The sequence below is a fragment of the Vulpes lagopus genome, chromosome 5, assembly GCF_018345385.1.
Source record: "Vulpes lagopus strain Blue_001 chromosome 5, ASM1834538v1, whole genome shotgun sequence".
Classification (NCBI taxonomy): domain Eukaryota; kingdom Metazoa; phylum Chordata; class Mammalia; order Carnivora; family Canidae; genus Vulpes; species Vulpes lagopus.
In genome coordinates this window covers 108,239,925-108,263,758 of record NC_054828.1, presented here as the reverse complement: position 1 = coordinate 108,263,758, position 23,834 = coordinate 108,239,925, and the positions used below count along the sequence as shown (strand labels likewise).

Sequence of the window (23,834 nt, the reverse complement as noted above, 5' to 3'; positions counted from 1 at the left end):
CTATCTTAAAATCCATTTGTGTATGTGTGTGTGTGTGTGTGTCTGCATTTTTAGAAGCTTTTAATATGAAAATACTAAATATAATAAAAGTAAAGGGAAAAGTAAAATAGGCTACATTTCCTTTATCTAGCCTCAACACTCCTTAAGTGTTGACCAGTCTTACATGTAGTTTTGGCATCATAATGTTATTTCTTGCATTTAAGGCTCACAGTATATTTAAAGCTCACATTATAAAATATCTTGGAGAACGTTGGGAAGAATAAAGAGGGAATATTATTTTTCCAGCTATTTTAAAGCACCTTCAGATATATGAGCCACTATTTAAATGTGTTGAATATGTAGTATTGTTGGTGTCTTAAATGAATCAATGGAACTCTTATTTTTTATGTACTTTCTTATATATATGTTCTTTTCCTTACATCTTAGGATCAGCGTTTATTTATAATTCTGTCTTAGCACAAAAATTGTAATTTTTATAATTAAAAACATTGGATATGATTTTGTCTTTATAGTAACAGAAGAGTTTGAATATTGTCTTGAATGAGTTCTGCTGGCAGTTTTGTGTTTGTGGATTTCTTTTTGTTTTCTTCAACAGTTTAACAGAAAACAGTTTGTGAAGCCACAAAACATTTAATCTTAAGAAGGATTTTAAAAGGAAATTAGTGGTTCTTTGAGTGGCTTTTTTATTCAGAGTCGTCTTCTATATTCCAATTGTGGAAGTAACCTCTAAGTGAAATCCTTGACTTACGTCATTTATATGAGAACTTTCAATTAAAATCTAATATTTCTCTTATATAGGAATGACAGAAGGATGAAATTTTGTGTTTGCTTTCTTGGATTGTCCTAGTCATTTTGTAGAGACATACATGTAAACTGGAATAGGAAAATGCAATGACAAGAAATTGAAATTTTAGAGAATTTCTTTGTTATAAATCAGACTCTTTCTTGGAACTGTTTTCAAAGTAAGGGTCTAAAATTCATGTGTTTGTGAGTAAGTAATGCTTTCAGGGGTATAAAATTAGATGACAGATAGATGATTAGGTTTGAATAAAGAAAGTATTTCTTCATTCATACTCCCTTTCCTCTCCTGTGAAGCAAGCAGTGGAACCAGTTTCTTATATTTCCAAAGATAGTGTAGCTATATAATCATATTTGTATTTCACCTACACTGAAACTACCACCAGCAGAGGGATTTTTATTAAATGTTTGGGCAAAGTCTTGACTATTATCCTAAGATGCTTAAAGGTGACTCTAGTCTCTCTACTTCTTATTTACTTTTTTTGAAACATGTTAATTGTGAAATATAATGCTCTTAAGAAAAAGTGCAGAAAACATTTGTATAATCCAGCAGTTTATGACCACCAAATCAAGAAATAATTTCTCCAGCACTCTAAAAGCTATTTTCATGTCCCCTTCTGCTAATTTCTCCCTTGACCTCTAAAAGATAAACATTGTCCTAACTTTTAGAGTAATCATTCCTTGGTTTTTGTTTGCTTCATTTTATAACCACATAATTAATGCATTTCTGGTCGCTGGTTAAAGAAAGCCTTTATAAATCTGCTTTTATGTATTTTTTGGTCTGCCTTCTGTTCAGCATTATGAGTGTTAAATTTAAATTCATCTTTATCAGTCGATGTAGATACTTGGTCTTTTTCATTGTTTAAGATTCTGTTGTCTGAATGAAACAAAATTTATGCGTCTGTTGACTAGTGTACTATTGACTGATATTTGGATTGTTCTACTGTGATGCTTTTAGTTCTACTGGATATACTGTTTTCTTGGATATGAATGTAGAGGTTGATTTGCTGCTTCATAGGTTTTCCATATATTCAAATTTAGGAAGTAATATTAAAGAAATGCACTTTTTAATTTCTAAATGTATGAAGATTTTCCTGTTATCTTGATGTTGGTTTTTATTTAAATTGTTATAGGGTCAAAAATTACTCTGTCAGTCCTGTACACTGTGTTGGGAATTGTAGAAGGTAGATTTTTATAAATATTCCATGAATATATGACAATAATGTTTACTCCCCACTTGTTGGTGAAGTTGCTAATTGTGTTCTTCAGATTCTGTCTTTATTGATTAACTCCTTGGTTGCTTTTAGTTCATAAGATCAGTCAGTTAAATTCTTGTTACTCTATCTGTGGAGGTGACTGTTTGAGTTTCATCAGTCTGTATTTTATGTATTCTGAAATTACCATACAGATTTAGACTGCTTATATCTTTCTTGTGAGTTTAATTTTTCATCATTAGGAATTATCTCTTGATCTGTGCTAGCTTTTTTCCCTAAAATTACTTTATTTGGTATTTATATACTTCACATCATCTTTCTTTTGGTTGCTATTTGTATGATAAACATTTTTCCTTCATTTTACTTTGAGCGTTTTCTTTCATAAGCAGCTTATGGTTGTTTTTTTTGGCTTTCAGTTGGCGTGTTTATTTACATTTAATGTAATTACTGACGTATCTATATTTAAATTTGCTATGTTTTTAATATACAGATATTCCATTAGATGTCTCTTTTTGCCAGTTAGATGTTTCTCTCTTACTTTTTTTTTTGGTTATTATATTTTTATTGGACTATTTTTCTACTTTTCTATTTTTAGCAGTTATCTCAGAGATCACAATACTTACATACCTTGATATTCAGAAGTCCAACTGCCTTTTGTACTATATGTAGTGCAAATATCTAGAATATTTGTCACTTTCCTTATATATATGGTCTTGTGGTTTTATACCTTAATTTTATGTGTATTTTAATTCCCAGATACATTATTATAGTTTTTTATATTTCAGTATTCATTTGGATTTTTCTCATAATTCCATTTCATTCCTCTGTTTTCTTTTGTACTGAAATCAGTATGATTTTCTTTATTGGAAAAGTATTCTGTATGGTCTCCTTTTGTTTTTGTCTACTGATGATGAATAAGCTTCATTTTTGGAGGAGGGAATTTTCAGCTTTTTAAAAATAATTAGGTGAACAAATCATACAGCTATTATCCAGATTCCAGTATTATTGATATTTTTCACATTACTTTTATCTCTCTTAGCTGAGAAAGGAATCCTAGATATGATATCATTTTTCTCTCTCTCTCTCCATATACATATCATATGTAACACATATATAACCTGAAACAATATGGATAGATTCTATAATAACTGATGCCATTTTTTATTAATATAAACTATAATTAATCCTAATGCATTTTCATCATAACTAAATTAGCATAATCAGTTCCATGTTGTGATCTGTTTTCCATACATAATTTATCTGAATGTCACACCAATAAATCTCATATTTCGCTTATTAGATCCAGAGGTGTCCTCTTCATTCTCAAAGTATATTTTGACATGTTACAGAATTCTAGTTATTATTTCTGTGATGTTGCTATATTCAGTTTCATTTGTATTTAACCTGCTTAGGATTCATAGGGCTTCTTGAATCCTTACTTGATACCTTCCATCAGCTTTAGAAAGATCTCAGATGTTAACTGTGCAGACATTGTTTCTGACTTATTTTCTGTGTTCTCTGTTCTGTGTTTCCAATCTTATATGTGTTTAAGATGTACAATTTATTGGTTTGATGGATTTATGTATTATAGAATGATTACCACCATAGCAATTCCATGTGTGTTATACTTCAGTATAAATGATACAGTTCTCCATTTTTTAACCTCTCCGCTCACTATGGGTATTTTCTTCTAATTCGTCTTAGTTTACTAATTCTCTCTTCTGTGTTATTATTTATGGGAAAAAACTATCCTTTTCCCACTCTATTGCAGTGTTACCACTGTTAAAAATCATGTCTCTGCTGTTGGCATGAGTCTGTTTTTGTTCCATTGGTCCATTTGTCTAGCCTTATGCCAATACCTAATTGTCTTAATTATTGTAACTTTATATTAAGCTTTGAAATCTGATAGTATATGTTCACCAGGGCTTTTTTTCCTTCTTTTTTTGGTAGACTTACAAAATTGATATAAAGTTTGTTGTGCAGTCATTATCACTGTCTAATTCAAGAATATTTCCACTACACCGTAAAGAGATTTTGTAATCATTAGGCGTCACTCCCAATTCCCATTCCCCTCCGTTGCCTGGCTATCAGTAATCTATGTTGTGTCTCTTTGGATTTGCCTACCCCATACATTTTATATAAATGTGGAATTGTATTGTTTGTGGTCCTTTTTTGTCTGGCTTCTTTCACTTAGTATAATGTTTTCATGTTTCATCCATTTAGTGTGTATCAGTACATAATTCTTTTTTATGACTGAATTGTATTCCATTGTATGGATATACCATTTTTATAACAATTTCTATGTACCTCCTTTTGTTTATCTACTATTAACAGGCATGTTACTTCTTTTTACCTTTTTAAAAGAAATATTGCTATGCAGTATATTTGTGTACATTTTTGTGTTTTCAGTTCTCTTGAGCATATACATAGAAGTGGAATCCATCATTTTCACCATTTTTCTTTTTTTTTTAGGATTTTATTTTTTTATTCATAAGAGACACAGAGAGAGGCAGAGACATAGGCAGAGTGAGAGGCAGGCTCCCTGCAAGGAGCCCGATGCGGAACTCGATCCTGGGCCCTGGGATCACATACGGAGATGAAGGCAGATGCTCAAATGCTGAGCCACCCAGGCGCCCCCACCATTTTTCTTCTTAAAGAATGTTTTTCTTAAAGATTCTGTGTGTTTTTTATTTGTGTTTCCCCTGCTTTATCGAGATATAGTTGACATATAATATTGAGCAAGTTTAAGGTGTACAATACAGTGTTTTGATACATTAATGTATTATAGAATGATTACCACCATAGCATTAGCTAATACTTCTGTCTTAATCATGTAACTACCAGTTCTTTTCTGTGGGGAGAACATTTCAGATCTACTCTTAACCACTTTCAAGTGTATAATACAGCATTATTATCATCAAGATGCTATACATTAGATCTCTGTATTTCCATTTAAATTTTAGAGTCAACTTGTTAATTTATGCACCAAAAAGCTTATTTTTTTAAATTTAGAATTTGAATATAAACCAGTTTGGGAGAATTGACATCTTAATATTAAGCCTTTTAGTTCATTAACATGGCATATTTAGTATATTTAAGTCTTCAGTTACTCCAGGAGATGTTTTTTAGTTTTCAATGTTGGTGTTTCACACATCTTTTTTAGATTAATCCCTAGCCATTTGATTTTTTTAATGCTATTGTAAGTGATCTTTTTCTTAATTTTATTTCCATTTTTTTGTTGCTGGTATAAAGAAATGTAATTGATTTGTGTATATTAATCTCATGTGGTGACACTGCTATATTAGCTTACTAAATATAATTTTATAGTTTCTTAAAGACTTTATGAACACAATCATGATATCTGTTGAGTTTTTCCTTCTTTCTTTCTTTTTTCTTTTTTTTTTTTTTTATAAAAGGTTTTATTTATTCATTCATGAGAGAGAGAGAGAAAGAGGCAGAGACACAGACAGAGGGAGAAGCAGGCATCATGCAGGGAGCCCAATGTAGGACTCGATCCTAGGACTCCAGGATCACACCCTGGGTTGAAGGCAGGTGCTAAACCACTGAGCCACCCAGGGATCCCCTGTTAAGAGTTTTTCTAATCATTCTTTTTTTTTTTTTCTTCTTGTGCTTTCTAGGGCTTTCTGTGTGATACCGAATAGAAATGGTGGTCTCATCATTTTTATTTTGTTTTCATCTCCATTATTTTTATATCTGGTTTTTGAGGCACTTATATAAAAATAGAAAAAGATATTGAAAATTCAGACTGGTCAAACTATTTTAAAATTTTGTAGTAGTAGGATGACTTTACTTCTTTTGGATTGTTTATGTCTCTCAGATGTTTCTGGTGACTTAATTCATTTTCCCATAAGTGTTATTTAGGCATGGGATTTTAAAGTGAGTAAAGGGCTAAACTCTACATGGTTAATATTGAAAATTAATTATCCCAAAGGTACTAGTACAATATCAGTAAGTGTAATAATTATCCCTCTACAGTTGGAATTAATAGCTGTTTCATTGGTGGACCATTAGATGAAGTGGATGGATTTCATTTTGGGGCACATAGCTTATGTGAGTTATGATTGCTCTTTCTTTGACCATGCTTATATAGTTGGATTCTTGGAAGTTAAATGACATGTGGTGTGGCTGTTCTGTAATAAGTGTGTTTTGTTTAAGTTGAGGACATTTTTAATTGTAAGAGGCTATGGACAGGTTCATTTATTGCTATCTTCTTGATTACAGCTTAGTTTTTTAAATAGTTTTTTTTTTTTTTTTTTTTTTTTTAAATCCTGGCACGGTATAGCATTGTTAGATGTTAAGATAGGCTGTCAAGATACCTGAGTGGTTTTTTTTGTTTTGTTTTTGTTTTTTTTGCAAGGTGAAGATGCAAAGATAAAAGGAGTTGATATAACTTCCATGCTTTGCCCTTCCATTGGTTTTGGTTTCACATAATCTGTGGTTCCAACTCTAGTTCTACCACTATGAGCTCAATTTCTTTGAGCCATTAACTAAGAAACAGTTCTAGTATCTGCTTCCCAGGGTTGTTCATCTGTTGAATAGGTAATTAATTAAAACCGTGTCACATGGTAATTCATTCTAAACATTTGCTATTATTGTAGTGGTTATTCTTCCCCAATATAACTTTCTAGTAAAGGCCTGTTATAATATAAATATTAATGCTGTTATTGAACTTGGTCTTTACTTTTGTTTTGTGCTGACTTGTTTCATTAAGTTGTGAAATTAAGCTTTTATTGTACTTTTTTCTGTAATGTTTTCAACAAATATTGGTAAATATTTAATGGGGAGAGTAATTTTTATAATGTATATTTGAGTAACATTGAAAAGGAAAGTCAAAGAAATTATTCAACTTAAAGGATTTTGTAGAGCCTTTAATGATGATAATGTTCATGGCTAAGCAGTATGTGCCAGACTTACCTGACATGGGTAAAATTGGATATGTTTCTCTCCATATTAGTGTTCTGGGAAGCATATGGTAGGAAACTTTGCTTTACATATTCTGCATGGGACAGACTTGGTCTAGCCTGTGGTTGGTTGGTTGGTTTGTTTATTTATTTTTAAAGATTTTATTTATTTACTCCTAAGAGACACAGAGAGATAGAGAGAGAAAGAGAGAGGGGCACAGAGACATAGGCAGAGGGAGAAAAGCAGGCTCCATGCAGGGAACCTGATGCAGGACTCTATCCTGGGACTCCGGGATCACATCCTGAGCCAAAGGCAGATGCCCAACCACTGAGCCACCCAGACGTCCCTAGGCTGTGCTTTAAAATGAAGAAATAAGTGTCATCAGATTTTAAAAATTATGTTCTTTTTCTTTTTAATATTTTATTTATTTATTCACGAGAGACACAGAGATAGAGGCATAGATAGAGGGAGAAGCAGGCTCCCCGCAGGGAGCTCGATGTGGGATCATGCCCTGAGCAAAGACAGACACTCATCCACTGAGCTACCCAGGCGTCCCTTAAATGATGTTCTTATATTGAAGGGCTTTTTGGAACTCTTTGGGGGAGTGAGAGGGAGGTGGTATTGCTATAGGAAAACTTAATAAAGCATATTTCAGTTTATTCATTATGTTTGAATTATATAATAAGATTACTCTCATTTTGTGTTATTTTAGCCATAAGAAATGAAATTTCTTATATGCTGAAAATATTTTTAAGCTCAAAAAGTACACTAATTTTTCTTTGATTTAGAAGTAGTTTCCCGATCCCTTAAATTCAAATACTATTACTGTTAATCAATATACTTTTACCATTAACATTCCTCTATTGATACTCTATAGATTCTTATCTTTTAAAATGAGACTAGAGTTTTAATGTCCAGATAATATACTTGGAATATGTTTCTGTGTGAACCTTTTCCTCATTCCTTTTCTCCCCCCCTTGTCTTATGCCAGTGAGTTCCTTCGGGGTTACTCCTGCAGTAGGTGGACTGTCATCGGGGACAGTTGGGGAAGCTTCGACAGCCCTGAGTTCAGCAGCCCAGGTAGCTTTGCAGTCTCTCTCTCATGCAATGGCGTCAGCCGAGCAACAGCTGCAGGTGCTGCAAGAGAAACAGCAGCAGCTTTTGAAGCTTCAGCAACAGGTTGGAGACTCTTTGGCTCTTTGTTCATGCTGTCTCTAAACTTCAAAAGCTGAAAAAAGTACTGTAAAAATGACCCATTAATTTCGTAAAGGAAAGTAGGTTGACTGATCTGAGCTAATCAGTTTCTACAAAAATGGAGGTAACGTCTTTGTGATATATCTAAATTTGATAAATATCTGAGGGAATATAATTGATATTTTTGGGAGTTATCTCTAAGTAAAAATCCATCCTGTTTCAACACTCTTGGTCAAATGTTACAGTTACTAACTGTAAAAATACTAATTGTATTTTTCAAACCTGAGAACCTGAAACATTTTAGAGATGAATTGAATTCACATGGATTAAAATTTAGTAATAATGGCAGATGTTTTGGAGATTTCAGTGCTCGCTTCGGCCGCACATATACTATAATTGGAGATTTCATTATTTCATTGTGGTCTAAATGCAACCTGTGCATTTGTAGGTGACATTGTATCAGGTTAGGCGCCGTGAGAATCTACCTCCTCCTGTTAATATTTTGGTTTGAGGAGAACTTTGTTTCCTTATTACATCTACTTGTTCTTCTTTTCCACCTTTGCTTTGTGGAAGTCCTCGTTCCCCAAAACACGAGAAATTGTATGTCAGATATTTAATGATGTTTAAATAGTGAAGAAATACTCAATTCATGTTGAGTCCATTTTTTTATTAATTTCAGTTTTATTTAACTAAGATCTAGTTAATCAGATCATCTTTATCTTTTTAAGCTCTTCCTGTGTAGTATTCCCCACAGTTTGGGCAGGCAAGACTAGTCTATATGTTGTGGCTTTTACTTCTTTTACAGAAAGCAAAGCTGGAAGCCAAGTTACATCAGACGACAGCTGCAGCAGCTGCCGCGGCATCGGCAGCCTCAGCAGTAGGTCCTGTTCACAACTCTGTGCCTTCCAACCCGGCGGCAGCCCCCGGCTTCTTCATCCACCCATCTGATGTTATTCCACCCACTCCAAAAACAACACCACTTTTTATGACTCCACCACTCACCCCACCCAATGAAGCAGTTTCTGTTGTGATTAATGCCGAACTTGCACAGCTTTTCCCAGGCTCAGTTATTGATCCCCCAACAGTCAATCTTGCTGCACATAACAAAAATTCCAACAAGTCCAGAATGGTAAATTATATTTTAAATAGGTGTTCGCTTAGACATTTAAAAATATTTTGATGTATACGCTAACATGAGAAGGCAAAACTTTCTTATACAAGCTTAATACATTAAATTAGATTGTTTTGTAAAGTATTACAAAATATACATCAGGAAATGAGACTTGTTAATCTGATATTACAGTTACTAGTTTGTATAGAGCAAGAGTAATATCAATATAGAGTTATACTTTTTTCTTTTCTAGAATCCACTTGGTTCTGGTCTAGCTCTTGCAATTTCTCATGCTTCACATTTTCTTCAACCTCCACCCCACCAGTCCATTATTATAGAGCGAATGCATTCAGGTAATCTTTGACTTTCTTAAAATACTGTTTTTTGCCTAGTCTGCCAGTCCTTTGAGTCTTAATATTATGTAGTTTGATTTTCCTTTGCAAATAAATCCCATTTGTTCCTGGGTAAGTACATTTTATTAAGAATAAGCACTACATAAGGCTCAACTGTGTGCTCACCACGTTGAATGCAGGAATGCTGATGAGTAGGGTAGCTAATTCTGACTAGACCTTGAATCTGACCTATATGTGAATCACGCTTGTTGAACTGTGATAGACATAAGTATCTATTCCATTATAGCTGCTCAGTCATCATTACATTAGAAATTACACTTTAGTATTCTTAAGACCAGCACTCTGCTGTTGAAATCATTTCCAGAAAATAGCAGAGAGAATTACTGTTGATTTTAATAACTGAGTAAGATTAATAATACTGCATGGTCTCAATAATTGAAATTTCATCAAAGTTTATAGCCATATTTTTATGCCAGTGATCTGTGACTGGGATAGGTGCTTTCATTTAGAGCATATTTACTAGTAAACTACAGGCAATTTAACCTTACAATCCTGCCAAACTGTTAGCTCTGGGCTTGAGCTGCTGCAGAGTTCACCAGAATCCGTCCGTGTGATTTATACAAGAGAATAATATGAGTATAATGGATACTGTGTTACCTTTCATCACATGAATAGTTGAACCATATTTGCTTTATTGCATTGGGCTGTTTCTTCTTTGGAAGAGAGCTTTTAAAAAATAAAATTCTTAATGGTCTTTTCTGTTCAACTAATACTCCACTAGTATCAGCATTGGTGTTTGTAACCATGTAAATGGTTTAGAGTGTGATTTGTTGGTGTGCAGTGTTATGAAATATGAGCAGTTGTTTACACTGAAGTTTGGTTTTTATAAATGGAATTGACTGTAGGATATAGAATTACATTCTTTGTTATTTAATAGTTTTTCTGTTTAGGTAAGTATGGGTAACTACCGTTTTGTTTTAAACTAGCTTCACTGAAAGTAGCACAAGTTCTAGCAGTTTATTTGATCCCTTCTCTGTAACATGCAGCTGTCAAGGTTATTAGGTGCTCCTCACCCCAACCTGGTAAAGAAGAAAAAGAATTCTGGTATTAATGATTCTGTTATTGTTTCACTAATTGGGCTTATTCTGAAATGTGTATGAGATGAGAGATGCAAATCTGTTCTTTCTTCCATTTGTCTCATCATTTTTGCTTCTCAGTAGTATGAACATCTCAGCCATGCAGAGTATGATTCTAATGGTTACACAAAGGCATACTGCCACTTTAGCATGGCCCTTGAGAGTAAGCCATCGACTTCACCTGGTACTAAACTGAAGAGACCGTGGTGGTGTCAGGACCTGGGCAAAAACACTGTTTGAGTTAAGCTGTGTCTATCTTTACTGGAGGATCTTCCCAAGAGATTTTTTTTTTTTAAACGATTTTGTTTATTTATTTGAGAGAGAGCCTGGGAGAGAAGAGAGAGTGAGCACAAGCTGGGGGAGCAGCAGGCAGAGGGAGAGGGAGAAGCAGACTCCTCCCTGAGCATGAAGTCCAATGTGGGGCTCGATGCCAGGATCCTGGGATCATGACATTAGCTAAAAGCAGATGCTTAACTGACTAAGCCACCCAGGTGCCCTAAGAGATTTTTTTTTAGTGGTAGTAATTGCATTTGCTTTTTACCTTGTACTTTTACTTTACACTGTAACCTCAATGTGAGCTCTAACTCTGGAAGAAGTTAAACAAGACTTGAGAATAGCTAAAATCAAGCCATACAGTATGATATTAATGCATCTTGTTGGGAGTTTTTATAAAAATGACCAGATGACTGGAATATCAGATACTTTCTGAATTAATCTGTATACTATTTCTGATAATAAAATTTTTCTACTCTAATGTTTTAAATTAAGCTTGTCTGTACAATTGATTGTCCATCATAGTAACAAACTTACACTTACATATTTTTTACTTAAGTCTTAGCATGGATTGAGGTTTCAGAAAATTTTTGAGGGCTACTTATTTACTTTCCTTCCCATTTGTTTATAGTTGAATAAGTTGATTTCCTATTTTAATATGAGTGTTCCCAACTGTTTTTGAATCTGTCTTTTGGTTAATTGAAACAATGATATTTTTTTGTTAACTCTGCTCTCTCTCTCTCTCTCTCCCAATAGGAGCAAGGAGATTTGTGACCTTGGATTTTGGCAGACCAATACTGTTGACAGATGTATTGATTCCCACTTGTGGAGACTTGGCTTCCTTATCAATTGACATTTGGACATTAGGAGAAGAGGTGGATGGGAGGCGACTGGTAGTGGCAACTGATATAAGCACCCATTCACTAATTCTGCATGATTTGATACCACCACCTGTGTGCAGATTCATGAAGGTAAAGAACTTAAAGACAATGAATTGATATGCTTTCTCTGTTTCTGCTAAGCTATGAAAGATACTCAGACATATATTTAAAAAGTATAACGATCTTTTTAAATATGTTGCTCAGAATTGTATTTTTGCAGATTGTTGTGTATGTGTATTAATGTTTTTGTTTGTTTGTTTTTGTTTTTTTAATTACAGATCACTGTCATTGGGCGTTATGGAAGTACAAATGCCCGAGCCAAAATCCCACTAGGATTTTACTACGGTCATACATATATCTTGCCTTGGGAAAGCGAACTGAAGTTAATGCATGATCCTTTAAGGGGAGAGGGTGAATCTGCAAACCAACCAGAAATTGACCAGCATTTAGCAATGATGGTTGCTCTACAAGAGGATATACAGTGCAGGTTATTAGAAAATTGCAGTATATTTTAATCTTACTGGAACCCTTTATTTTGTATGTCTTATTACATATATTTTTTCAAAAAATATCTTTGCATAGATACATAGAAAAGAACAAAAGAATGAAGCATCTGGTTGACTCAGTGTTGTGAGTTTGAGCCCCATGTTGGGTGAAGAGATTACTAAAAAATAAGTAAATAAATAAACTTTAAAAAAAGAAGAAAAGGAGGTTAGAAACTAGAATGTTACAATAATATTTCATAAATTAAAATATTGTGATTAAATAATTGGCTTCATTTAGTATTTAATAATCAATTAATTCTTAATGTTAACGTGTTTTAGAGATTTAGTTTTTAGTTTACATGTGTACACATAGATCAAAGAGAACGTTGCAGGAATTATTTTGTACATTTATTTTTTACTCACAGATATAACTTAGCTTGTCATCGACTAGAAACTCTTCTGCAAAGTATTGATCTTCCTCCTCTCAACAGTGCTAACAACGCACAGTATTTTTTGCGAAAACCAGACAAAGCAGTTGAGGAAGACAGTAGAGTTTTTTCTGCCTATCAAGACTGTATTCAGCTACAGCTTCAACTGAATTTGGCTCATAATGCAGTGCAGAGGCTCAAAGTAGCTCTTGGTGCAAGTCGGAAGACGTTAAGTGAAACGTCAGATCCAAAAGATTTAATTCAGACGTCTTCCACAGAGCAGTTGCGTACCATCATCAGATATTTATTGGACACTTTGCTCAGTCTCCTTCACTCTTCCAATGGTTTGTATTTGGAAATGTGTTTGATATGATCTTGTTGCATATTTTGTTATCGTGTTAATATGTCCTGATTATTGTTCATTTTGATATTCTTTCTTTTTTTTTTTTGATATTCTTTCTAATGTATTTATGAATACTCACTCCGCCCCCCCATATTTCTCCTTTTTTTAAAAAAAATGGATTTTTGATTATTTTTTGTATTTATGAATACTCCGTCCCCCCATATTTCTCCTTTTTTTAAAAAAATGGATTTTTGATTATTTTTTTAAGTCTTTGCTGTTGATGTGGTGTATCATTTGTTGTTGGCAAAATATTAATATTGTTATTGTGAAACTGTTAATAAATTGCTAACAATATACTATGATTTTTCTAACTGAGAGCTATTGTTGATCATTACACATGCATACACATACATTCTCAAATATCTGGTACACCCAGTGCCACATAGAAGAAATATAGTTGATTCAAATGCTAGCTTTTCTCCTCCTCCAGTATTTAACAATTAAAATTCTACATGTGAAGCATAAATAAATGAATACCAAAATAAATAGAATATCATTGTGTATTGATTGCTGTTGAATAAGAAACTGTATTTAGGTATGCTGATACTGATATTACAGCATACACTTAAATAGGAAATTTTATTGTTTTCTGTTTTGTAATAGGACACTCTGTTCCTGCAGTTTTGCAGAGCACATTTCATGCCCAGGCCTGTGAAGAGCTTTTTAAACACTTGTGCATCAGTGGAACCCCAAAGATACGGTTGCATACTGGTCTTCTACTTGTTCAACTCTGTGGTGGTGAAAGATGGTGGGGTCAGTTTCTTTCTAATGTTCTTCAGGAATTGTACAATTCAGAGCAGCTTCTCATCTTTCCACAAGATAGGTAGGTCGGAAAATATTGGAGTTGTTTTTTATTAGTAATTTCTACTTTTCACAGTTAGGGTTCAGATTTTGAAATCCTGTGTATGTGGATACTGAGCAGAGAAATGAAGCGTGTCTTTCCAGGGTTTGGGAATGCCCAGTGAAGCACGCATTGAAGAAAATTATACATAATACATCTAAACTATATTCTTTAGTTTCCTCATTTGCATCTGTAGAGTTTATAGATCTGTGTTTATAAGTATTTCCTAATAGATTGTTACTTTATGTATTATATGTATTCATTTGAGACTATAATAAAATTTTCTGGACTTTTTATGGATATAGTTAGGAAATATAAGAAAGAGTTTGAAAAGAGCTAATTTTAGCATCATAGCTCCAGATAATAAATCATGCTAAGAACCACATACCCTGTCATTTGTCTATTAAATTTCAGTGTGAGGACCCCTGGGTGGCTCAGTGGTTGAGCATCTGCCCTCAGCGCAAGTTGTGATTATGGAGTCCTCGGATCAAGTCCCACATTGGGTTCCCTGAAGGGAGCATGCTTCTCCATCTGCCTATGTCTCTGCCTCTCTTTGTGTCTCTCATGAATAAATAAATAAAATCTTGAAAAAAAAATAAATTTCAATGTGAATTTTTTTTAAATGAGCAAATTGATTCATAATGGTATTTTATTTCCATCTCTTTTAGGGTCTTCATGCTACTTTCCTGCATTGGTCAAAGATCACTTAGTAATAGTGGAGTATTAGAAAGCTTGCTTAATCTTTTGGATAATTTATTGTCACCTCTTCAGCCACAGTTACCCATGCATAGGAGAACTGAAGGTATTATTTAAAGTGGTTTTCTTTAGTATAAATATAAGATTTACTTAAATATTGTTTTTATAAAATAACTAGTGTGAAGTATTTTTAATATTAATTGCTGCAAGTTTTGTTAATATTTTTATGCTGTAGAGTTTTTAGAATGTAGACACTCGTGATTGACTGTCATGGTTACTGCTTTATAAATCTATTACCTTTTCATTATTTGAGTTTTGAACTTGGAAACTATTATGCATTTTTTGGGAGGGGAACTTTCATAACTAAAATCAGACTCTCAAATCTCAATTTTAGACACAGTTACTTTTCTGGTCATTCATAATGGGTTTCATCTGAGTAAAGAAATTGTTATTGGAACAAAAACTTTAGAACTTAGTTGAAAACTATGGAAAGTTGAGAGATTTTTAAATTGAGTTACCTAGAAGTCTGAGAATAGGACCTTATGCCTTGCTTCCTGGTTTATAAATTATTATCTCTTGGATTCAACCTGTATTCAAGAATCTATTTTCATACCATAAAATATTTGTCTTCCATTAGGTTCAATGTGTGACTCAGTTGGTGGCCATAGGTCCCAATTTTGAAGCTAATTATAAATAAATATTAATGTTAGTAGTGATAAGGTAATCTTGAATTTATAAAATGCTTTATCTCATAATTATCTTCTCAAGACCTTATTAGAACTCTTAGAGTCATCTGGTTATTTTTTCTGCTGTCATCTTTGTATAGGAGTATTAGATATTCCCATGATCAGTTGGGTCGTCATGCTGGTGTCCAGGTTGCTGGATTATGTGGCCACTGTTGAAGATGAAGCAGCAGCTGCAAAGAAGCCTCTGAATGGTAAAGACAGGGAGAGGTTTCTGACAGGTATCAGAAGTTTATAATAATCTGTTGGTGGGGATTTTGAGTGACTACGCAGTTGTTCCAGAACTGGCTATTGGCCTGGAAGTTCCAGCTGTATGTAATTTATGTAAAATATGAATTAAATTTACCAGGAATCTGTTTTAAGGATAGAATTTATTTTTGAAGGATTTTATGGACAAGCCCCTTATGACTTTTTAGTGTCTAAATGCAACCATTTAAAAACAAAAAACAAAACAAAACCAAATAAATAAATAAATAAATGCAACCATGTCTTTCATGAGGTTTTTCTCCATGCTCATTTAAATACTTTCTAATACCATACATATAAATGAATTTATGAATAGGAAATCTGTGAAGAGTTCTTTATTTTATTATAGTGTGTCATTATATTTATCATATAGTTCTAATTATAAAGGGCTTTTATGCGTAAATATGGAGATTCTCAGATTTTATTTTTTTGAGTTTCAGTCTTTCTCCATAAACATGAGATGTAGAAATATTTAAGAATTAAAGGAAGTCCGACTGCAAGACAAATTATTTTCTTCCTTTCTTCCAAGCTAACAACACTTTTATAAAGGTTTTGAAATAGCTATATCTTATATCTAAATATAGTCCTTAATTGCTATAAATTTTGAATTTTACACATTGTCAGTATTCTAACATTAAGAAAGGTCGTCCCTTGAGGCATTTTATAGACACATCCATCAGTTGTTTAGGGTGCATGTTATATTTGGGAAGAGAGTGGGGAATTTTTCCGTATAGAGGGAACGTATCTTAAATATTTAGAATCTGTGGGTCAGCTTACTCATTTAAAGGATATAGATACCTCTATACAATTACACATATAACTACAAAACAAAGTTGGAATATTACGGTTTTGGAAGTCATAGTTTTTATTTATATCATTCAGTTACTGTGGAAACACATTGATGGAAGACATTTTTTGTAGGTTTTGAAGAATTTGAATTGATTTAAGAAATGGATAGTAGAGAATAGGAAAAGATGTCTTTAGGTTAAGCAGACATGAACAAGTAACTGGAGATGGGGCAAATGTGATGTTGAGCAGAAGAATGATACTAAGTCCAGACATATTTTTTAAAGTGAGAGAAAGTAGAGTTTCACAGCATGATTTTTTAAACTTATTTTTGCATTAAGTCAGATTATTGAATATCCTGTTTTTATGTCCTTACACAAAAGCATGGGTTTGACATAGGCATTAGTGAACCATTTGTTAACAAATTGTTCGAATTGAGTTACATTAGAGCTATATTGTACAAAGATTAATCTTAAACAACTGGAGAAAGATAGCTGTTATCTTAAAACATTGGAGACAGAGAAAGCTCCGATCTTGAAGTCATTTAGGGTCTAGATTAGCTTAATAGGGTTAGATATTACTAACAGTTTATAATGTCTAATTTTCTTTAAAGCTGCTTTGTCATGATTGGCACATTTACAAATTCGTATTTTCTGGGTTTAGAAGGTATTTTTAAAATCATATTTAATAGAGTTACTAATAAAACCTTTTCTTGCTTTTATAGGTAACCAGTGGAGTTTTATTAACAATAATCTGCACACTCAGAGCATAAATAGGTCTTCCAAAGGCAGCAGTAGCCTTGATAGATTGTATTCCCGAAAAATTAGAAAGCAGCTAGTTCATCATAAACAGGTAATTTTCAATATGTCTTTTAAATTTTAATGTTCGAGAACATTGCTTTTGAGGTTGCATAAGACAGACTTGTTATCAGATCTTAGGTATTATATTTCATGAGGTACTTAGGGAAGTTGTTTGACAATCTTGAGACTGAGCTTCCTTATTAGTAAGATGGCAACAATTTGTAGTTTCTGGATTTTTGGTGAGATCTTTAAAGTGTCTACCTCTTCCCATCTCACTACCATTCTAAGTGAGAGGCCATAATTTTTCTTTGTCTAGTCAAAAGGTGTCTTTCTCTATTTTGTCACAGTCAAACCTTATCCTTTTTATAAACATTTTTACATTTAAATTCAATTAATTAACATATAACGTATTATTAGTTTCAGAGGTAGAATTCAGTGATTCATCCGTCTTCTATAATACCCAGTGCTCATTATATCGTGTGCCCTTTTTAATGTCCATTACCTAGTTACCCTATCTTCCTACCCTTCTCCCCTCCAGCAACCCTCACTTTGTTTCCTATGATTAAGAGTCTCTTATGATTTGTCTTATCCTACCATTTCTTTCTCAAATTTTTAATAGCTTCCAGTTGGCCCATGCTTGACAGTCAAAAGTCCTTAAGATGGCTTTAGGGCATCTACCACGGGGTCCCTCTCTATAACTTTCAGGTTTGAATTTTGGTCTAGCCAGATTGAATTTGAATTTATGAAACACCAATCCCAGTTTTCTCATATATAATTTTTGTATGTGGTGAGTTTCCCTACCCCCCACACCACACCACATAGTTTACCCTTTTGCTTAGATAACTTACTAGGCATTAGTTTATATTAACTTCCTCAAAGAGGTCTTCTCTGATTTTGAAATTAGAATAGTACCCTATTCAATATATTCCCATGTGTTCTATATTTTTTCTTTTATTGTATTCATCATAAATTTTGGGAGGATTCTTTTATTTTGTTAACGTGAAATTCATGCATTTTGCTGTGAGTAAATGATTTCTTAAACTGTTGTTAGGAGTCATGCAGAATGTTATACCTGGCTTTTTTGCTCAAAGTGATATTTTTGAGATTCATCCATATTGAGTATATCCGTGGTTCTTTTTTTTTTATTCTTGACCACTGTTCCATGAGTGTTCCAGAATCTGTATCCATTTTCCTGTTGATGAACCCTTTAGTGTTGGTTTTTTCTTTTTGAAATACAAATACACATTTTTTGTCTTTCTGCTTATCGTGCAAACATTTGTATGTACATACTCTCTTTCTTTCACAGAAGGTCATGTATTAGAATGTGGGTTTTATTGTAGGACACCTGTGCATATATTTTTTCAACTAGTCCCATGATCCCTCCTAGAAAGTGTAGGGGGAATTTTCATAAAATTTGTTTGATAAGCATTTTACTGTGTAGAGGTGAATTTATAGCTGACATCAATTCTTATGAGACAGTACTTTATTATTTCTACTTTTTTAAAAGGGTCTTTCTCTTATGGTATATACAAGGTTAAATACTATATCCTTCATACGAACTATGGAGCCTAGTTTGTTTTTCAATAAATATTTGTATAATTGATTTAAACTGTAGTGAGAGTTTATATGAAAGTCCTTAGGATCTGGCAAGTTTGTGAAAGCTTTAGGCTTTTTAAAAAACATGGGCTTAGCAGTAAATTACTTATTTTTGCTTACAAGTTTTTCAACTGTGAGGTAACTTTGATCTTTGGCAGGAAAAATGATCTTAAACTTTTCAGCTTTTCCCTCAACTCTTTTTTTTTTTTTCCTTTTTAACTCTGAACCAATTTTAGGTGGTAATAATTTTCATCCTTTCAAATTTAGCTAATTTTATTGAATATGTTTGTTTGCTGTATTTAAGATATGAAGATGGAACATAGAGTAAAACCCGATAGATTTTTCTTAGTGAAATATTATTTTAAGTCTTCACCTTGAAGGACATTATTGTGACAATGGCAAAACTTAAAGTGGGATGTGAGGCATAATTGGTAGTAGTGTTGTATCAGTGTTACTTCTTTGATTTTGATGGTTTTACTGTCATTTGCAGAAGGATCTTGTTTCTGATTAAGATTGTGGTAGTTTTGAAATAAATTAAAAATTGTATTTTTTAAGTGCCATGTGTTTTTCATAGAACTCTTAGAATTATTTTCTTTTTAAATTAATTAATTTTTTTAGATTCTATTTATTTATTTGAGATAGGGGGAGCAGCAGAGGGCAAGGGAGAAGCAGCCTTTCCAACAGGCTCTCATGTTGGAGCAGGGATTCCAGCCAGGGGCTTGATCCGAGGGCCTCCTGAAATTATAATCTGAGCCAAAGGTAGATGCTTAACCAACTGAGCCACCCAGGCACTCCTAGAACAGTTTTCTAAAAATACTGATTGGTAGCAGTTCTTACACATGTGTTGATTAGTAAATGTGCATGCTGTTTTTAATTTAAGATACATGTTTCTTCATATATGGAAATTATAGCCAAGTGAATATTTCTTTATGTTAATTTTTCTCATAACAAAAATATCTATCAAAAATAGAAAATAAGGAATATTCTTCAAAGAAATAGTTTAAGTTCTTAATTAAATCATTCATTTATAATCCTGGGTTTTACTTTATAGGGATTTTCTGTTTAGGATAATGTTCTGCCTTATACAGGGATGTGGTTAAGTCATTCAGTGGATTTTTAAGGTCCTCCTGTGCAGACATCATTTTCTCTTTGTTTTGATTCATTGCTACTGACTAGTGGTTGCCAAGGGCTAGGGATTGGATAAATGGGATAGGAGGGACTTGGATAGGCAATATAAAAGGACTGCACGTATAGTGGTGGTTCATGTGTCAATACATAGGTTGAATTAATACACAAACAGAGACATACCCTCAAAAGGGTATGTCTGGAGAAATCTGAATTCAGAAATCTGAATAAAATTGGTGAATTTCCCCATATTGTGGTATTATAGTTTTACAAAATGCTGTCATTGGAGGAAATTAGGTAATGTGTACATGAGATCTATCTTATTTGTTATAACTACGTATCTATAGTTATCTTAATAAAATTTTTAGGGATCCCTGGGTGGCGCAGCGGTTTAGCACCTGCCTTTGGCCCAGGGCGCCATCCTGGAGATCTGGGATTGAATCCCACGTCGGGCTCCCGGTGCATGGAGCCTGCTTCTCCCTCTGCCTGTGTCTCTGCCTCTCTCTTTCTCTCTGTGTGTGACTATCATAAATAAAAATTTAAAAAAATAATAATAAAATAAAATTTTTAATTAATGAAGAACATAGACATTCTAAAAAATGTACTACTCGCAGGAGATTGTCATAAAAAAAGTAAGAGTACTGTGCAATAAAAATATTTCCCCCATATATTTAAAAATACTTAATTTTTCTACAAAATATATCTACCAGTCTCATTAATGGTTTACATAAGAAAGTCTTCCACTTATTTGCATTTCCCATGGGTGAGGAATTAAGTCTTAATTGTAATTTGTAGAGATCAGTCAAGATTTGGAAATGACTTACCAGCAACACAGTTAAAACTAAATCTTTCAGAGAAGTATTTATTCCATTAGTTGGTTGTATGAAAACTGGAGTATATAATAATTTACTTTGTCATTTTTAACACTGTTAAGTAGCTTAACCTAAGTTAGCTTAATGTAGGTTGAAAAGATTAACATTCCTTTCTTTTTTTAAAAAATTTTTTAAGCAACTTAACCTATTAAAAGCTAAACAGAAAGCTTTGGTGGAACAGATGGAAAAAGAAAAAATACAAAGTAACAAAGGATCATCATATAAACTTCTGGTAGAGCAAGCAAAACTAAAGCAGGCTACTTCAAAGGTATGATCTATGCTTCTTAATGCAAGTATTTTGGGAAAGTCACTTTCACTTTTAATATTTTTAATTGAGTATTTAATATCTTTAATAATTAATAAACTTAAAATTTTGTTTTGCTTATCAACAGAAAGTTTTATTCTAAACCCTTTTTTGGGGGGAATGTAGCTTTTAACTCAAGGAAATAGATGATAAATGTGGACTTCTAGTATGTTTCTAGTGTGCTTCCTTTCAGTGGATTGTGTGCCAATAAATTGAAGATAAAAGATTCAAGCAAATGTAGTTTTCTTAATGTGTTCTTTCTAAGTGAAAATTAAGTCCATCGATTTTCAAATAAATTTTAAAATATAACTTAATGTCTTTTTTAAGTGGGAGAGGAATAACACATACAGCAGCCAGTTTTGTTTATTGTGTTCCTATACATATGAAGTTATAGTTATTCCATCAGATTTTGAGACAACTTAATAGTCTATACTTAATGTTACATTACATAAATTTCTTTATCATCCACCTTTATGAATTATGTTTAAGATGTTTTGATAATTTTTATTCAAGATGTTAGATTTGACCTAATCTAGCAATTTCATTTTTCTGAAATTCTATTATGTATCCTATACCTTACTCTCAACAGGACTTTAGATATATTGCTCAGTATAGCTTTTAATAATTTTATTTTGAATCTTATGGTTTATCTAAAATTTTGTTCTTTAGAAGTTGTGAATTTTCTAAGTGAATATTTTCATTCCATAAATAAATTTATACTGGGGCAGCCCGGGTGGCTCAGCGGTTTAGCGCCGCCTTCAGCCCAGAGTGTGATCCTGGAGACCCGGGATTGAGTCCCATGTCGGGCTCCCAGCATGGAGTCTGCTTCTCCCTCTGCCTGTGTTTCTGCCTCTCTCTCTGTGTGTCTCTCGTGAATAAAAAAAATAAAATCTTTAAAAAAAATAAATTTATACTGAAGAGGAATTTTCATTCAATAAACATTATTTACTGATTTAAATATTGTCAATTTCTCTCTGTAGCACTTCAAAGATTTAATTCGGTTACGTCGGACAGCAGAATGGTCCCGTTCTAATTTAGACACAGAAGTTACAACGACAAAAGAAAGTCCAGAGATAGAACCACTTCCATTTACCCTAGCCCATGAACGTTGTATTTCAGTTGTGCAGAAACTTATTCTATTTCTCCTCTCCATGGATTTTACATGTCATGCAGATCTCTTACTGTTTGTTTGTAAGGTAAGTAAACTAATAGGCATAACATATAATTACAGACTTAGAGGGTAAGAAATAGAAAGAATGTATTCTTTTTAATGTATTTAATTGTTTTTTTTTATTAAGAGTAATAATAGTGCTTTTAATGGTTTTTCTTTATATAAGTCTTTTATATGGTTTTTTATTGTGCCTTGAAAGACTTAAAATTTTTTTTTTTTTTTTATATCTTAGGAGTTTGATTTCTTAGGAGACATGATTTATATTTTAACCTAGTTAAAACTAAATCTAGATTTGAAATGTATATAAGGTGGGTCTATCTCCAACCTACCTTTTTTCTATTAATTAAAATAGGAAATATGCAAATAAGTGTCAAATTATGGTAGTGAAGGGACTTTAATTCCCTGAAGGCTTTCTTGTAGCATATTCATTATTTATAAAAAAGTATTTTTATTCTACCAAGAATTTTTTTTTAAAGATTTTATTTATTTTAGAAAGAGAGTGCTTGCGTGTAAGTACGGGAAGGGGCAGAGGGAGAGAAGCTCAAGCAGACTTCCCACTTAACATGGAGCCTCAAGTGGGCTGATCTCATAACCAGGCCCATGAGATTGTAATCTGAGCCAAAATCACGAGTCAGACATTTAACTGACAAAACCATTCAGGTGGCCCCACTATTCTACCATATTTAATGAGATTTTAATATTTGCTCATGAAAATACATTTCTTTGTGTTTCATCTCAAGTTATTATTTTGACACCAAAAACATATCTCATCAACTATTATTCCAATAGTTTGTTTTTGGAGAAAACATATGTAATTGCTATAATTTTGTGAAATCTATTGCAGGTTCTTGCACGCATTGCAAATGCCACAAGGCCAACTATACATCTGTGTGAGATTGTGAATGAACCTCAACTGGAAAGACTACTATTACTTTTGGTTGGAACTGACTTCAATAGAGGAGATATATCTTGGGGTGGTGCTTGGGCTCAGTATTCCTTAACTTGTATGCTACAGGATATATTAGCAGGTTTGTCTGGATTTATTTTTCGTAGGGTATGTCCAAATTAGCTTGTCATAGCTTAAATAAGTAACGTTTAAAAGAAACTGTAACCCCTCAAAGTGTAATAGGTCTATTTAACGTTACAACAGTAGCAACCATTTAGAATTACAGTTGATGGAGCATATATGCTGTCATTCTCTATACTGGAAGAAAAATAGATTTCAATATGTTTTGGAGGTCTGTTAATAAATTATTAAAACAATTAAGACTATCTTCTTTTGTACAGGAGAGTTGCTGGCTCCGGTAGCTGCAGAAGCCATGGAGGAGGGAGCAGTAAGTGATGATGTAGCTGCAACAGCCGGTGACTCTGATGATTCCCTGCAGCAGTCTTCAGTTCAGTTGCTAGAAACTATAGATGAACCTTTGACACATGATATAACGGGTACATCCTTAA

At 33.1% G+C, this 23,834-nt stretch overlaps 1 protein-coding gene across 16 annotated transcripts in view; it reads left to right on the top strand.

Annotated features, from left to right (window-relative positions):
* The window catches only part of BIRC6 (baculoviral IAP repeat containing 6), a 228,904-nt gene that overhangs the window by 80,008 nt on the left and 125,062 nt on the right, over positions 1-23,834 (top strand). For 6 of the 16 annotated variants that reach the window (XR_005987661.1, XM_041754078.1, XM_041754087.1 and 3 more), the window contains 15 exons: positions 6,009-6,083; positions 7,927-8,114; positions 8,935-9,258; positions 9,494-9,593; positions 11,759-11,973; positions 12,162-12,370; positions 12,794-13,140; positions 13,803-14,022; positions 14,709-14,842; positions 15,563-15,700; positions 17,236-17,363; positions 21,041-21,172; positions 22,189-22,404; positions 23,224-23,407; positions 23,667-23,822. Coding sequence is in view for 15 of the 16 variants with exons in the window: in XM_041754078.1 (XP_041610012.1) it covers positions 6,009-6,083; positions 7,927-8,114; positions 8,935-9,258; positions 9,494-9,593; positions 11,759-11,973; positions 12,162-12,370; positions 12,794-13,140; positions 13,803-14,022; positions 14,709-14,842; positions 15,563-15,700; positions 17,236-17,363; positions 21,041-21,172; positions 22,189-22,404; positions 23,224-23,407; positions 23,667-23,822 (2,766 nt within the window). In the remaining variant the exon portion in view is untranslated. The remainder of the gene's footprint in view (positions 1-6,008; positions 6,084-7,926; positions 8,115-8,934; positions 9,259-9,493; positions 9,594-11,758; positions 11,974-12,161; positions 12,371-12,793; positions 13,141-13,802; positions 14,023-14,708; positions 14,843-15,562; positions 15,701-17,235; positions 17,364-21,040; positions 21,173-22,188; positions 22,405-23,223; positions 23,408-23,666; positions 23,823-23,834) is intronic. The other 10 variants (XM_041754086.1, XM_041754084.1, XM_041754083.1 and 7 more) reach the window with 7 other exon arrangements.